The 13,720-nt window shown below is 42.7% G+C and overlaps 1 protein-coding gene across 1 annotated transcript in view; it reads right to left on the bottom strand.

Annotated features, from left to right (window-relative positions):
• Positions 1 to 13,720, bottom strand: part of CCND2 (cyclin D2) — a 35,927-nt gene that overhangs the window by 1,262 nt on the left and 20,945 nt on the right. Inside the window, exon 6 of the mRNA XM_062007469.1 lies at positions 1 to 631. This exon is cut by the window's left edge and continues 1,262 nt beyond it. Coding sequence (XP_061863453.1) covers positions 476 to 631 — 156 coding nt within the window. The 3' untranslated portion in view covers positions 1 to 475. The remainder of the gene's footprint in view (positions 632 to 13,720) is intronic.

Here is a 13,720-nt window from a genome sequence, read left to right as displayed (position 1 = left end):
TCAGGGATCTTTTCCCACTTTGCCCTAAACCCCTTATTCTATTGCTTTGCAATCTAGTCAAGCCATAAAATCGCACACACGATTCCTTTCTTAAATCTAAAAAAGGGGTGTATGCACTAGGTCATAATATGCAGACAAGTATACTCTACTTTGTTCCCACAAATGCAGGCTTACATTTATCTAGCTACTTTGTATGCTTTTATAAGCATTTAATATCATCGATACATAATCAAATAGCAATTACCAAATATATTGTGGGATTCCCTTCTGTAGAACATCACAGGCACCAAATGCTTTTTTTTTTCATTATTCAGTTTTTGTAATTTTTTTCTTTTTTTTTTACCTAAAAGAGCTTTAAATACATTCTATGTAGGAGCAGATTAAAAAAAAAAAACACAACCAAAAATTCATTCTAAAAATAATAACAAAAATAAAAGGGCCGAGGGAGCAAGAGTGACTTTCTGTGCCGATGTCCTCACAGGTTGATATCTCTCACATCTGTGGGAGTGCTGGCCTGGTCCAGTTCGTCCACCGTCTTGGAAGGATTGCTTTGCTGTTGCTGCTGCCGGACTTGCCTAAGGCTGTTTACTAGCACCGCCTCGATCTGTTCTTGACAAGCTTTAAGGCAGTCCTAGAGGACAGAAAGCAAAGTCATCTATTAGTGGGGATAGGTAGAGTTTCTTTCCCTTACTGAGCTAGTAGGGGTTGGAAGAGCATTAATCTGGTGTTTCCAAGGAGCATCTGCTATGATGAAAAATGAACTTAAATTCTCACAGGTAACCACTGTGTATAAACGCCCTGGGTTAAACAATGCTAATGCCGTATTTGTTAGACTCTCCAAATCCTAATATTTTACCTGTCCTTGCTATTTGTGTGGTCTTCTTGAGCAGGAACCCTTAGTCTTGCAAAAAACCCAAAGGGTGGGGTATATGAATTTGGGCATTCTCCTATGCAGGGTTAAGTGATTTGGGTAGGTCTTCACTACAAAAAAGCTGCACTTTTCTCCTGAAATAACCAACATGTGCTGTATCATGGTCAAACAGACAGAGGTACTTCTGTTTTACCATCAAGCAAACTGACAGTAAATCAGAGTGAAGCAAAAGTCTTGAGGTCACTGAAAAAGCACAGTGCTCTGTCGCCGAGGTTTCATCAGTTGTGTATTTGGGTTCCCAAGGTAAAGGCAAAAGAAGGGTTCTGTTCATCTGTCAAAATTAATGCAAAGGGAAGGAACAATGCCCAGATTGGTTGTTCAGTCTCCTCCTCTCGAGATATTCAAAACCCACCTGGGTGAGTTTGTGTGTGACCTACTCTAGGTGGTCCTGCTCTGGCAGGGGGGCTGGACTAGATGATCTTTCGAGGTCCCTTCCAGCACTTAAGATTCTATGATCTGTGTCATTCTGAAATACAGCCCCAAACACACAGCCACGTTATTCTCTGGGTACGTTCCAGTAAAGCAATTTCCAATGAAGAAAAGCAGGGGAGGAAGAGGTGAAGGTATGTTACTGGCAATAACTCACAGAATACTTTAAAGCAAAGACAGACACTAGAAAAAGATGCATCTCAAAACCACACAAACAAGCCTCAGCAAGCACTGCATTACAAACTACATACCACTTGGAGAAAGAGCAAGATACAGTACAGCAACACAAATTTGGGAGCCCTGTATATTAGAAGTCCTGCAATGAAGTATAAACAAACAAACAGATGTGACAGATTCACCACATTTAAACGAGGTGCAGTGACAAAGAAGACAACTATTAAGGTATTACAGGATGTTCCACATTCTTGATAATGCGCTGGAACATCAAATGATATGGCTATTAGGAAAAAAAAAAGTCAGAAAACATTGACAAACACTTGATTACAGCAGAAACTGAACAATAAAACCTAAGGCATGACTATATAATCACAGTACCAAATATGTGCAGTGTGCACAGTAAAGAAACAGTTTTTGGTAGCAGGAGCTTCACCGCAGAGTATTTCAACCAGAGCCCTGTCAGCATCTGGCAGCGGTGGTGAGATCCAGTATCACTGTACCTACTTTCAGGTTTCTGAAGAACAGAGCTGAGCACTGACCTCCACAGGGTCCCCTGAGTGCTTGTGTCAGCCTGGGAAATGAGTGTGCAATGCAACTGCAATGCTGGGGACCTGAGCTCTGATCAACAATGCACACTTTCTCCACACGATGCCAGGTTAATCAGGAGAAGTTTGAAATATTAATGTATGGAGGTTTATCATTCTGGCCAGACTGGGAAAACATGTTAAATGTAGAGTATCTGTTCTGCTGACAACATTTACATTCATGGTGCATGCACGATTATCTCTAGTGAGTCATGAACCCCCATTTTTCTTGCCTATTAGCAAGCAGTTGCTAGCTGCAAAACGATGTCCTCTCCTTGTCATGAAACTGTTCTGCTTAATATAAGTAAACATTACAACCTCTCTCTGAAGGTGCATCTGCCAAAGAGAGGCTGTGAGGGATGGCTTTTCAAAGTAACCCAGGACAAAGGGGTAGGATGAGATGCTGGCTATATTAGGGACAATATTCACAGTGATGTGGATCACATCAGCTGAAGCCAGAGAAAGATGTCATCAAAATTTCCCAAGTATGTGGGCTATCCGTGTGCAATCTGGCTCAGCAGTTTGATCCCTGAGCATGGTAATACCACAGTGAAACAGAGGATATGGCGTGGTGACATGAAAAGCTTCTCCTGCAATGTCATGTCCCCTGTGTTTACCTTTTGTCCCAAGAGCCAGGGACTGTGGGACTACTCCTGAAAAAGGAGCTGTGGTCAAGCTAACTGGCTTGTATCTCTACTGTACCTACCACATCACAGCTCTGCTGCAGGCAATGCTAGCAACTTTCCCAAGTCTTAGTCACTGGTCCTAAACTTTTCCACACTTTGCCCTCTGCCTCAGGCTCGCTTTTCTATGGAAAAGGAGGAACCACAAAAAAACCCCAAAAGTGCAGCTATGTCCAAGGAAAGGGTTAAGGAAACCAACACTGGCCAGCCCATGGAATGTATGTCCCATACCACTGTCACAGAGCCAGAATACAAATCAAACATGATGCCAAAGGAAGCTGTGCCCTCGTTTCCCTCACTCCTGTGAGGGAAATGATGCTCTTGGCAGATCAGAGGTACCTCACAGGCACGACCACTGCATTGCCACAGCCAGTGCATAACCACAATCACTTGCAATCAGTTAATAAGTATGGGGCTCAGAACCACAGAGCACCTGAAATGTTAACACAGTGGCATGAAGATATTATTGGTGTACTAAAGAAATGACTGCCCAAGAGAAATGTCAGTAAGATCATGTTGGGAAACATTGATCTCAAGGCACCTGGTCACTGCTTCCCCTGCCCTGAGACAAGACAGCAGCTCATCCCAGCACCAGGGCTGCAGTCATGGGAAGACCCATGTTGGGCTGCATCGTTGTCTTCATCCCTACAGCAGCACACATTGCCTTTCCCCCCCAAAACATGCAGTTACCAAACACATGGTTCACTCACCAGCTTTGTTACAGCTGGGGTTTGATGGAGGATGGTACACTCAAACCTAGGCCTCCCACAGCTGCCCAGCAGGCAGTGCACTGGGCAGTAGCAGGTCCCAACTAGGGGCTGCCATCTGCTGAACTCCTGCTCCCAGAGTGAAGGGAAGCTTTAGTATTTAACTCATTTAGAGTGGAGCAGGAAGCCTCAGAAGTGAGAGACCGAGGCAAATGTCTTTGAAGATGTAATAAAATGTGAGCTCAGTGGACTTGCTATGGATAAGACCCAGGACAGATAAGCAAACTTTAACTTCCCTCACCTTATGTGGTTCTTCCTTTCCTTTTAGCATAAGAAGGGCTCCTCTGTCTGTCACCATTTTCCTTCTGCTGCTGGCAAAGCTAATTTTTTAAGGTAAGAATATGTACTTTTGTTCAACCAGGTAAACTTTTTGTTTGGTTGTTTTTTTATAGCTGCAGCTTGCTCTTGTATTATTGTGGAATCAGCAATTTCCTAATACTGGAATTGCTTGTTTAATGGTGAGAACTGGACAAATTCCTTAGCCTTTCTTCCAAAGTACCTATCTGGCAAAAGCTAACAGAAACTCAGATAAAGAAAATCCTCTGTTACTACCTTGGAAGAATTTTAGGTCCATTGTAAGCATTCATCTGTTTGTGAGAGGGCAATGGCAACAAATCACTTCAAGGGTCAAGGCATTTTCCAATAGAAGAAAGAGCAGGGGCACCAGTTTAGAGTCTCTTTAACAGACTACACTTTTTTTTTTTTGGTGTAAGAATCTCTTCTTTTAAAGCCCAGTGGTGTGCGGTTTCAAAATAGCACATTTTTCTGAAAATATGCCAGATTTTTCACAAACAGATTCAGACTGGAGAGCTTGATGAGGCAATTTCCTTCCAGCCAGGCTTGGGGAAGGAAGGGTGGTGACACGTGGAACATAAGGCTCAAGCATTTGGAGCCAACTTTGTTTCTAAATACCCTTATATTGGATCACTTACACCATTATTATACAAATTTCTGATGGTCAGTATGATGCTTCATTTAATGTATGAAGAGACTAAAATCTCTATATAATCCTATAGAGAAATGTGTCATGTCTGATGTCTTCATTTTGTATGTAAAACCAAGGAAGGAGCTCAGACTGGAATTCTCACGGTTTGCATCGATTTTATTTCATATTGGGATCCACAGGCTGCTGATGCAATTTTTTTCTGTCATGTGTTAGTTCTGGTCTATACTTATGTTTTAAACTTGAAATAATGTACCACTGAATTCTTTAAAACAAAGAACACTATGGTAAAACAACCAGTATGTTGCATTCAGCATGAAATAGCTTCCCTGAAAAGTGTTGCTATTTGCATACTAAAACTCTTTTTTTTTGTAATTAGTGTGAGTAGTGCGTTCTGTTTAATTAGTCTTGTCTATGAAGCATCCATGCAGAAGCTGAATTTGCCTGGCCAACGCAAACCAATAAAGGTGAAATCCTTATTTTGAAGGTTGTCAAATTCTACAATCAACATCTCCTAAGGTAAAAAGCTCCAAAGCCAGATTGATGAATAAACCTCAGTCATGCAGCAAAATGAGGTGGAGCACACCAGTAGACGCAGCCCAAACTCTCCAGTCCACATGATAGAGATATAACAAACTTGTCCACACAAAGCTGTGGCTTCAATCTTTAATCCTGGCCCTGGGCACTACCTGATCAGCCAGCCATCCTGGTGTGCTGATGATCATGCACACAAGCCCACATCACTGCTTCTACCAAGGTATTCAGGTCACACAATAGGTTTTTATGACAGATGATACCTGGCACAGCACAACGCCAGAGAGCTACAGACAGATTCGAGCAGTGTTTTTCATGCCAGATGAGACACAAACAAAACCTGTCCATGTTTTTTTTTTAATAATCTGGAATTGGCAGAAATTTACACCTGGCCAGTGCAACATGTGAGCCAAGTGCTTGTACTCTTAGATGAAAAATCCTAAAACCATATTTACTGTGCACACTGTTCTTGAATGCATCAAGAAGAGTATGGCCAGAAGGTTGAGGGAGGTTCTGCTCCCCCTCTACTCTGCCCTGCTGAGGCCTCATCTGGAGTCCTGTGTCCAGTTCTGGGCTCCTCAGCTCAACAGGGACAGAGAATTTCTGGAGAGAGTCCAGCACAGGGCCACCAAGATCAGCAGGGGACTAGAGTATCTTCTTTATGAGGAAAGGCTGCAGGAACTAGAGCTGGAGATCTTATTAACATTTACATATGTCTGAATGGTGGGTGTCAGGAGGTTGGGACATCCCTTTTTTCTATTATATCTTTCTATTGTAACCGGACAAGCAGTAATGGGATGAAGCTGGAACACAGAAAGTTCCATTTAAACATAAGATAAAGCTATTTCACTGTGAGGGTGAGGGAGCCCTGGCACAGGCTGCCCAGGGAGGTTATGGAGTCTCCTTCTTTAGAGGTCTTCAAGACCTGCCTGGACACGTTCCTGTGTGATCTGATCTAGGTGGACCTGCTTCTGCAGGGTAGTTGGACTAGATGATCTCTAAAGGTCCCTTCCAACCCCTACCATTCTATGAAGTACTGTCTCAGTCTGCAACTAGCTTTAATACGTACAAAGTACACCATCTGGATGGTAATCTCATGGGTGAAAGGAAAAGAAAATGTATTATGATTATCTTATTAGCCCTATTATCATAGTGTGACACAGCAAGTGGCTTATTTTATAGATGGGGCTACCACTTTTGTTTACTTCACTGCAACTTTCTGTCAATCCAAAGTTAAGTAACATAATGCAAAAAAGACAAAAACTCTCTCAGCTGGGCCTTTCCATGATGCAATGTCAATGTTTCCATGTTTCATGTCAATTTGCTGGAAGTGTATACATTTTACTGGTAAACTTTAATTTTGCAAGCTCTCGATGGCATTGATAGGAATAAATGAAAACTTTAAAAAACGTTATCAAGGAAAAAAAATAATTGCAGTATTTTCAGCAAATCTTCCTTGAAAGGACACTGTAATGTACCAAAGCTCCAGATTTTGCAATACAGAGACTGAGCCGTTCCTTCAGAATATTGTAGGGTTGCCTTTGCTGTTTTTATAAAAAAAGGTTTTTAAGTGAGTGTCACATGGATCAACTTCCCCATTCTTCTATAAGGTCTAGTAGTTTTAATGATTAAAATAGTTCAGGTACTTTCCATTCCATAGTTTTATTTTTACTTCAGCATGTACAGAGCTAAAAAGGAAATTAACTTTGGGTTTGGTTTTGTTTTTCCCTGTACCTTTCATCCCTGGGTGATTTTACCAGCACACTTGAAATGCATTTGAAGAAAAGCCTCTCTATGTCCAATGGAGGAGTACCCTCATGGCTGTGATGGAAATGCTAGCTGTGAAAATGTCTGGAAGGAGGAACCAGCAGCACTATGATGTACTTATTCAAGTCAGGACAGGCTGGATTGACAGGCTGAGGCCAATTGTATCAGGTTCAATAAGGCCAAGTGCTGGGTCCTGCACTTGGGCCACAACAATCCCATGCAACCCTACAGGCCTGGGGCAGAGTGGCTGGAAAGCTGCCCAGCAGAAAAGCACATGGGAGCATTAATTGACAGCCAGCTGAATATGAGCCAGCAGTGTGCCCAAGTGGCCAATGAAATCCTGGATTGTATCAGAAATAGTGTGGCCAGCAGGACCAAGGAGGTGATTATCTCCCTGTACTCAGCACTGCTGAGGCCACACTTCGAATACTGTGTTCAGTTCTGGGCCCCTCACTACAAGAAGAATATTGAAGTGTTGGAGTGTGTTCAGAGATGGGCAACAAAGCTGGTGAAGGGCCTGGAGAACAAGTCTGATGTCTGGAGCAGCTGAGAGAGCTAGGGATGTTTAGTCAGGGGAAGAGGAGGCTGAAAGGAGACATGATCACTACAACTACCCGAGAGAGGGCTGTAGCAAGGTGGGGGTCAATCTCTCCTCTCTAGTAATGAATGACAGGACAAGAGGAAATGGGCTCAAGTTGCACCAGGGGAGGTTTAGATTGGAGATTAGGAAGAACTTTGTCACCAATAGAGTTAACATACAGGCTGTCCAGGGAAGTGGTGGAGTCACCATCTCTGGAGATATTTAAAAGATGCATAGATAAAGTGCTGACAGTTTAGTTGTGAGCTTGGCAGTGTGAGGTTAGTGGTTGGACTTGATGATCTTAAAGGTCTTTTCCATCCTTAATTCTATGATGCTATGGTCCTAAGTCAATAATAATTGAGGATTTCAATTTCCATTCATGATAATCTTGAAAGAAACCCCAAGTACTAGAAAAGATCCTGCAGAATAATTCATAACTCACCTCGGTCATATATATGCTCCATACTGCTCCACAGCTTCCAATTTTAAACTGATGTTTATAGGGCATTGGGGAGGCTATTAAGGGAGGCATCTCACTCAACTCAACCAATAGCTTCTCGTTTTGTTCTAGTAATTACTGGTATATTCAGTCCTGACTGCCCTGAGCTCCAGGACTACCTCATTTTGATCCACACAGCCTGTTGCACCAGATTTACTGAGTTAAGCAGGTCCAAGACTTCCTCTCCATCTTGCAAGACCATGACTGAACTGATAAATTTTAAAAAAAAAAAAAAAGAGTATTGAGGCAATGTATTGTAGCTGTTCTAGTAACTTGGCTGGGGTTTCTGCCATAGACTTTATCTAGCCACTTTCAAGTCTTCCTATCCAAACTGAAGATGACAGATGGTACCTTCTGGCTGACAACAATCTTTGCATCAGATCCCTCTGCAACTCATAGCAGTACACTGCCCTCTCCACAAAGAAAAGTATCACTTTCCTCAAATGCTGATTGTCAAAGACTATCGTAAGTAAACTATTTCAGCAATGCATCATTTTTTTCCTCTCTTCATTTTGAATCAATATAGAGCTTCTGTGACAGTAAGGGCACCATGGCTGTGTGTTTATTACGCCTACTCCCACTGTGACAACCACTCTAAAACAGATTTAAGCCATCAGATTCATGTCACTGCCAAGCTGAGAAATTATAGCACACCCCTAGATCCTCACTGCTCACGGAACACTCAGGTCTGCCAGACCGTGTGCTCTTTGTACTAGCACTATGGTTTCTCTGCCCATCAACTCTGGCAGGCAGCGAGGCACACTATGCCCAAGTGATGAACTCTCTGGTCTCTTCCACAGTGTCTCAGGACACAGTGCTTTTTGTATGCCAATTTTAAATTCCCCTTTTGCATCTCAGTTTTGGTCTCTCCTGGGAGAAGAAATAAGAAAGTGTACCCCAGCAAGCCTCTTAATGTTTATCAAAACTTAAATTTAGGGAAATGTCTAGGTACATGGAAACTGGTCTGAACCCTGCAGCCACCCAGCTTTTGCCCATCTAAGATGGCACTCATTTGGGAATACCAGTGAAAATGCATTACAGCAGCACTGAAGGAAGAAACCAAAGACTGTAAAACTATTGTTTGACAAGACTCCATTTTAATTCTATTAAATTTAAATATTGCTTAACACTTGACAAGACCTCAGCTTTATATGGGGGTGCTGTGCATCAGCAACCACAGAAAAAGGCCAGCATCAACCGAAGCCTGGGCAGGTGAAACAGCTTTGATTAGAGCAGTGAGATGAAATGAAAGAGAAACGAAATGAAGTGTCACCATATCTCAGAGCCCTGCCTGGGATGTATGGACATCCAGCTGCTGAGAGCTCAGCTTGGTAAGTAACGCCAGGGAAGTCAGCAAAGATTAGCATGCCTGCTGCCGCTGCTACCGCAGTCTGAGCTGCACTGAGCTCAGGCCAATGGCAAGGCAAGGTCATCAAACCCTTTGTGATGCCACGGCTGAGCACTCATTTCTCAAAGGCTTTCAAAAGCAAAGCCTCAACCTTACTCTCTTTTACAACCAGCACCAGAAGAGTATCAGCAGGGCTGCTGTTACATATAACATGTGCATACAAACACTGCACAATACTGGCCTTTAACTCTACCAGATAGTTCCTGATGCTCTTGCATTTCCTGCCCAGATTTAGGAGCCTGGATCAAGGTACTTTGCTGTGCTTGAAGTCTCAAAGATGGGAACACTGCAAAAGCCGTCTGGCATTTTTGTGTCAAAGGGTGATTGTTTTTCCACATATACATAATTACTTCACAATAACTCTTAATGTCTTCAATCTCTTCCTCTTTCTTAAAACTAACTGCAAAAGGTAAATCAGAAAAAGACTTTTTTTAGGTGTGGGACCTGGTATGACTAATGGAGAGGATGCTGGAGATATCTGAAGTGACAATACTGTTCACCAGTCACGTATGCATTGCTCGGATAATCTAAAAAAGCAACAATCAGACATGCATTAAAGAGCTGGGGTTTACATAAGTTCCAGCATGGAACATGTCATCTGTACTCCTAAATAAAAGAGATGGCTGGATTCCTTCGCTGGTTCACATTTAAGCCCCAATTCAAACCTCTCCAAAGCACATGCTTCATTGTTGACATAAACAGGGATTCCTTCCCAAAGCGGGGCCTTCGTGTGCCGAGAGCTGGCCTTTAGCTCACCAACGTTCTCCAAAACAAGAGCCTGAAAAGCTGCTGTGGGAATATCATGCCCATTTACTCAATTTACTGTATCTCAGTGATCTCACATCTGATAGATGCAGTTTAAAAACAGAAATATTTTCCCTCCTAAATGTGGCTATTTTTGCTACTGTAACAAAGAGCATCAATTACAGGTAAGTGTCTACGTCTCTGTTTTTCCATCTGCGAGTACAGAAAATAGTAATTTGCTCTTCCACGGGGCATTTCATGCAGACTAATGAGGACATCTCACTTGAAAAAACAAAAAAACCCAAAACAAATCTATGCCAGAATTTCTCCACTTACTATTGCTACATTATTGTAATAACGCAATATAGAAGATGACTAATATGAAAGATGGTACATTTTCCTCTGCAATTTTTTTGGTCTTTTCAGCACTTTCAATAGTGTACTTTCTAGATTCAGTTCCACCGCTTGCTTCAACAGTCAGTTTCTTGGTTTCCTGTTGCTCGTGTGGGTATTTCTCATAGCAACAGGAGAGAACAATGTTTTCACAACTGGAAAAAGTGAGAGTAAAGCCAAAACACTGGCAGGGTGATCCAGGGGCAGATGCCATGCCTGAAATTATACTCCTCGCTTAGCGCAACTTGGGATCTTAAGCCAATAACCTTTAACAGGTACACTTTGCAACTGAGTAAAGCTGTGAATCCACCCTGCTGTAGTTACTGCCACAAGTGTTTACGAAAAGAGAGGATCTAAAAAAATGCCATGATGACCCGCTGGCATTATGCAAAGCTGGACAAGCTGAGCGAGGATTTGCTGCCGGAGGTCAGGGGCCCGTCTCTGTCCAGACTATCTCTCTCCAGCCTGTGAGCTCCTCCGGCAGTGACGCTCGGGCTGCAGAGCCGGTTCCTCGGGGGCCTGGCTTCCTCGGCGCGCCGGCCCAGGCTGTATTTATGAATGGATCTGACGGAACTCCACCATGAGCCTGCGGTGTAACTGCATCACCCCATTGTTGCTACACACGCACAGCACTCACTGGGGAACAAAAAGCTGAATGAAGCGGAGCAGCTGCCAACTCAGGCAAAGACAACTTAGGAAACTATCTCATTCTTCCTTTCTTTTGCAGGCTATTTTGTCTGTTGTTTCCTTGCATACAAAATACGGTCTGCAACAAATAAGGCAGGATAAGATACAGCAAGTCCTGTTACTTGGTTCCAAAACCACATGCCCTGAATGCTACAAAGGAGGGGATAAATGGTGTATGTGCCATAGGAACAATGTTCAAATGCTATCCATTCAAGTTAGATTTCTACAATTTTATACTGCGGCTCAACACAAACTGAATTCTTTAGTGTGGTGATTCTGAACGTTGTATCTGTGCAGAAATCAGCAGGGATCATTATGAAGCGATTTTTTAGACCTTGGGGAAAAAAAAAAATCCCAGTGCTGACATATGCAGCACATTTAAATGGAGATATTTTAAATGTCATTTATTATAGACCCAGTCTTCAAAACAGCTTGACTCCATATTTTCAAGGGCTCACAGCCAGCTGTTTCGACAAGACTTTAAGAAAAGCTTGGTTCCTTTTTCCTTTCTACCTCATACCCTTAAATATGCTTTGGATTTTCAAAACCACTCAATACGCACCAGTTCCCATCTGGGAACAGACTTTTAAAAAGGACTTGAGCCTGTGTGCTATACAAGCCTACATGTTGGCTCTGCCCAAAAACTTTTCCCCTGCTACTGGTGAGGACAACTCTTTGCCACTTGGAGAGAACCTTAAGAAGATACTTCTTATATGCGCATACAGCCCTCACAGAGTGAACTTGCCCAGTCCTTCTGACAGCCAGGTTATGCATATCCCACACATGACTTAAGGGAATGCTCCCAAGCGTGGCCAGAGAGATGGTTTCCCGACCCATAGCTAGTGAGATGACAAAGGGAACTGATGGCTGCTCTTCCAGGAGATGAGTAGGTAGATTTGCCCAAGACAGGTCTGAAGTAGAGCTAAGTGTTGATTGCAAAGTCTTAAAAATGTGCCCTACCTGTTCAGCTACCCTTCCTCATATCCAGGAATTGTACACAGCAGGGATGCTTGTATCCTCCTCTGAAGCATCTGTCTCCACCAGGGACAGGATACTGTTCGAGCTGGAATGCTGGTCTGGGGATGCTATGGAAATTCCTGACTTCCTGAGTTTTTTATTTTTCCATTCCAATGACCCACCAAGAGATGCACAGGGAGCTCAGAGCTTCCTGTGCATATATCTGTTAACTCTTTGCCCACCAGCCTCTCCTCTCTTCGAGCAATAGCAAAGGAATTATTCTTACCCTCTGGCAGCAAAACAGATCAGAACATGCAACCTGCATCCTGCAGAGCTGTGTGAAGCTGTACGGGACTAGCTTCTAACAACTCTGTGGGACGATAATGATTGGAAAGGGCAAGTTCAGATGTGCCATGCAGAGCTACTTTCACTACTCACAAAGCTGCTGAGCTTCTCAGCTTCTCCAAGAGTAGTTCCCCGGTGTTTATTTTAGTAGGTGGAAGAAGTAATGAACTCAAGGTTTGCATGGCCTCATTGTCACTGTCTCTTCAGATTGTGATTCAGCCTCCACGAAATAGCTCAGGGCAGCTATTTATCAGGAATAACTGTTATCCCTAGAATGACACTGGTACAATGCCTTGTACCATTTCATCTAAAGTCTGGAATGCTGCTTTTAATTCATACAAGGATAGCTGACACCAATGTGTTTTTGAAAGAATTGCCCGTGTGTTGTTGTTTGCTTACCCAATAGCTTGGTTCTAAATTAAATCTTGTTTATTAATAACATACTTTTGGGTCCAATTCCTAATGAAACATTCATTAAAAACATTATAGCACTAAGTGCTGAACTCCAGTCTCAGCTACACCTGTAGAAATCTAAAGTAACTCCATTGACTTCAGCCTCCTGGTTTATGCTGGTATTTCATAGCAAACAGAACCCTCAAATTACCATTATAAAACAGCAGAAGCGCAGAAAAGCTCATTGCAGTGAAGTTGCATCAGGATTTCATTATCACTCTCTACTTTCACATGCTTTCAACTCTGAAGCTAACATTTTTCATTCTGCACCTCAGACAGTGACATTTTTTGGAAAGTCAACGAGAAAGTTTCATCATCTGTTTCCACATTAAGCAATCACACACACCCCAAAAGAAAAAAGATCAAAAGCCCATGGGACCCTCCAGTCGGGAAGGTCTCTCCCCTAGCTCTCAGCAATTTCCTGTGGGCTACCAGAAGGCATGGGGCAGGGGAAGAAGTTTTTCCCCTGCAGAACTGCAATTTCTGTGAGTTCCCTCGCTTTTCCAGCACGTGGTGCTCCTGAAGCTCAGGAGCTCTCATTTCTTCCTCTCCCCTAACCTTGCCTTTGAAAGCAAAATCATTTGCATGGTAACAATGAATTAATTGTATTCCCACAAGCATAGCTCTCAGGCATCAGAAATTAGGAAGTGAGAGAACTGAAGCTGTTCATTCAGCTTTAACTAAGTTCCAGTGTAAAATATACTACAATAGTCATTACTCTACATTAACACAGCCTTGGGCTAACTCTTACACAATCTAGCCTTGGGCTAACTCTTACACAATCTAGCCAGTACATTTCTTTCAAATAATACATTTTACAGATAAGGCTGATATTTCTA

Source organism: Colius striatus, chromosome 1 (assembly GCF_028858725.1).
Source record: "Colius striatus isolate bColStr4 chromosome 1, bColStr4.1.hap1, whole genome shotgun sequence".
In the NCBI taxonomy this organism is placed as follows: domain Eukaryota; kingdom Metazoa; phylum Chordata; class Aves; order Coliiformes; family Coliidae; genus Colius; species Colius striatus.
This window is presented reverse-complemented; position numbering and strand designations above follow the sequence as displayed.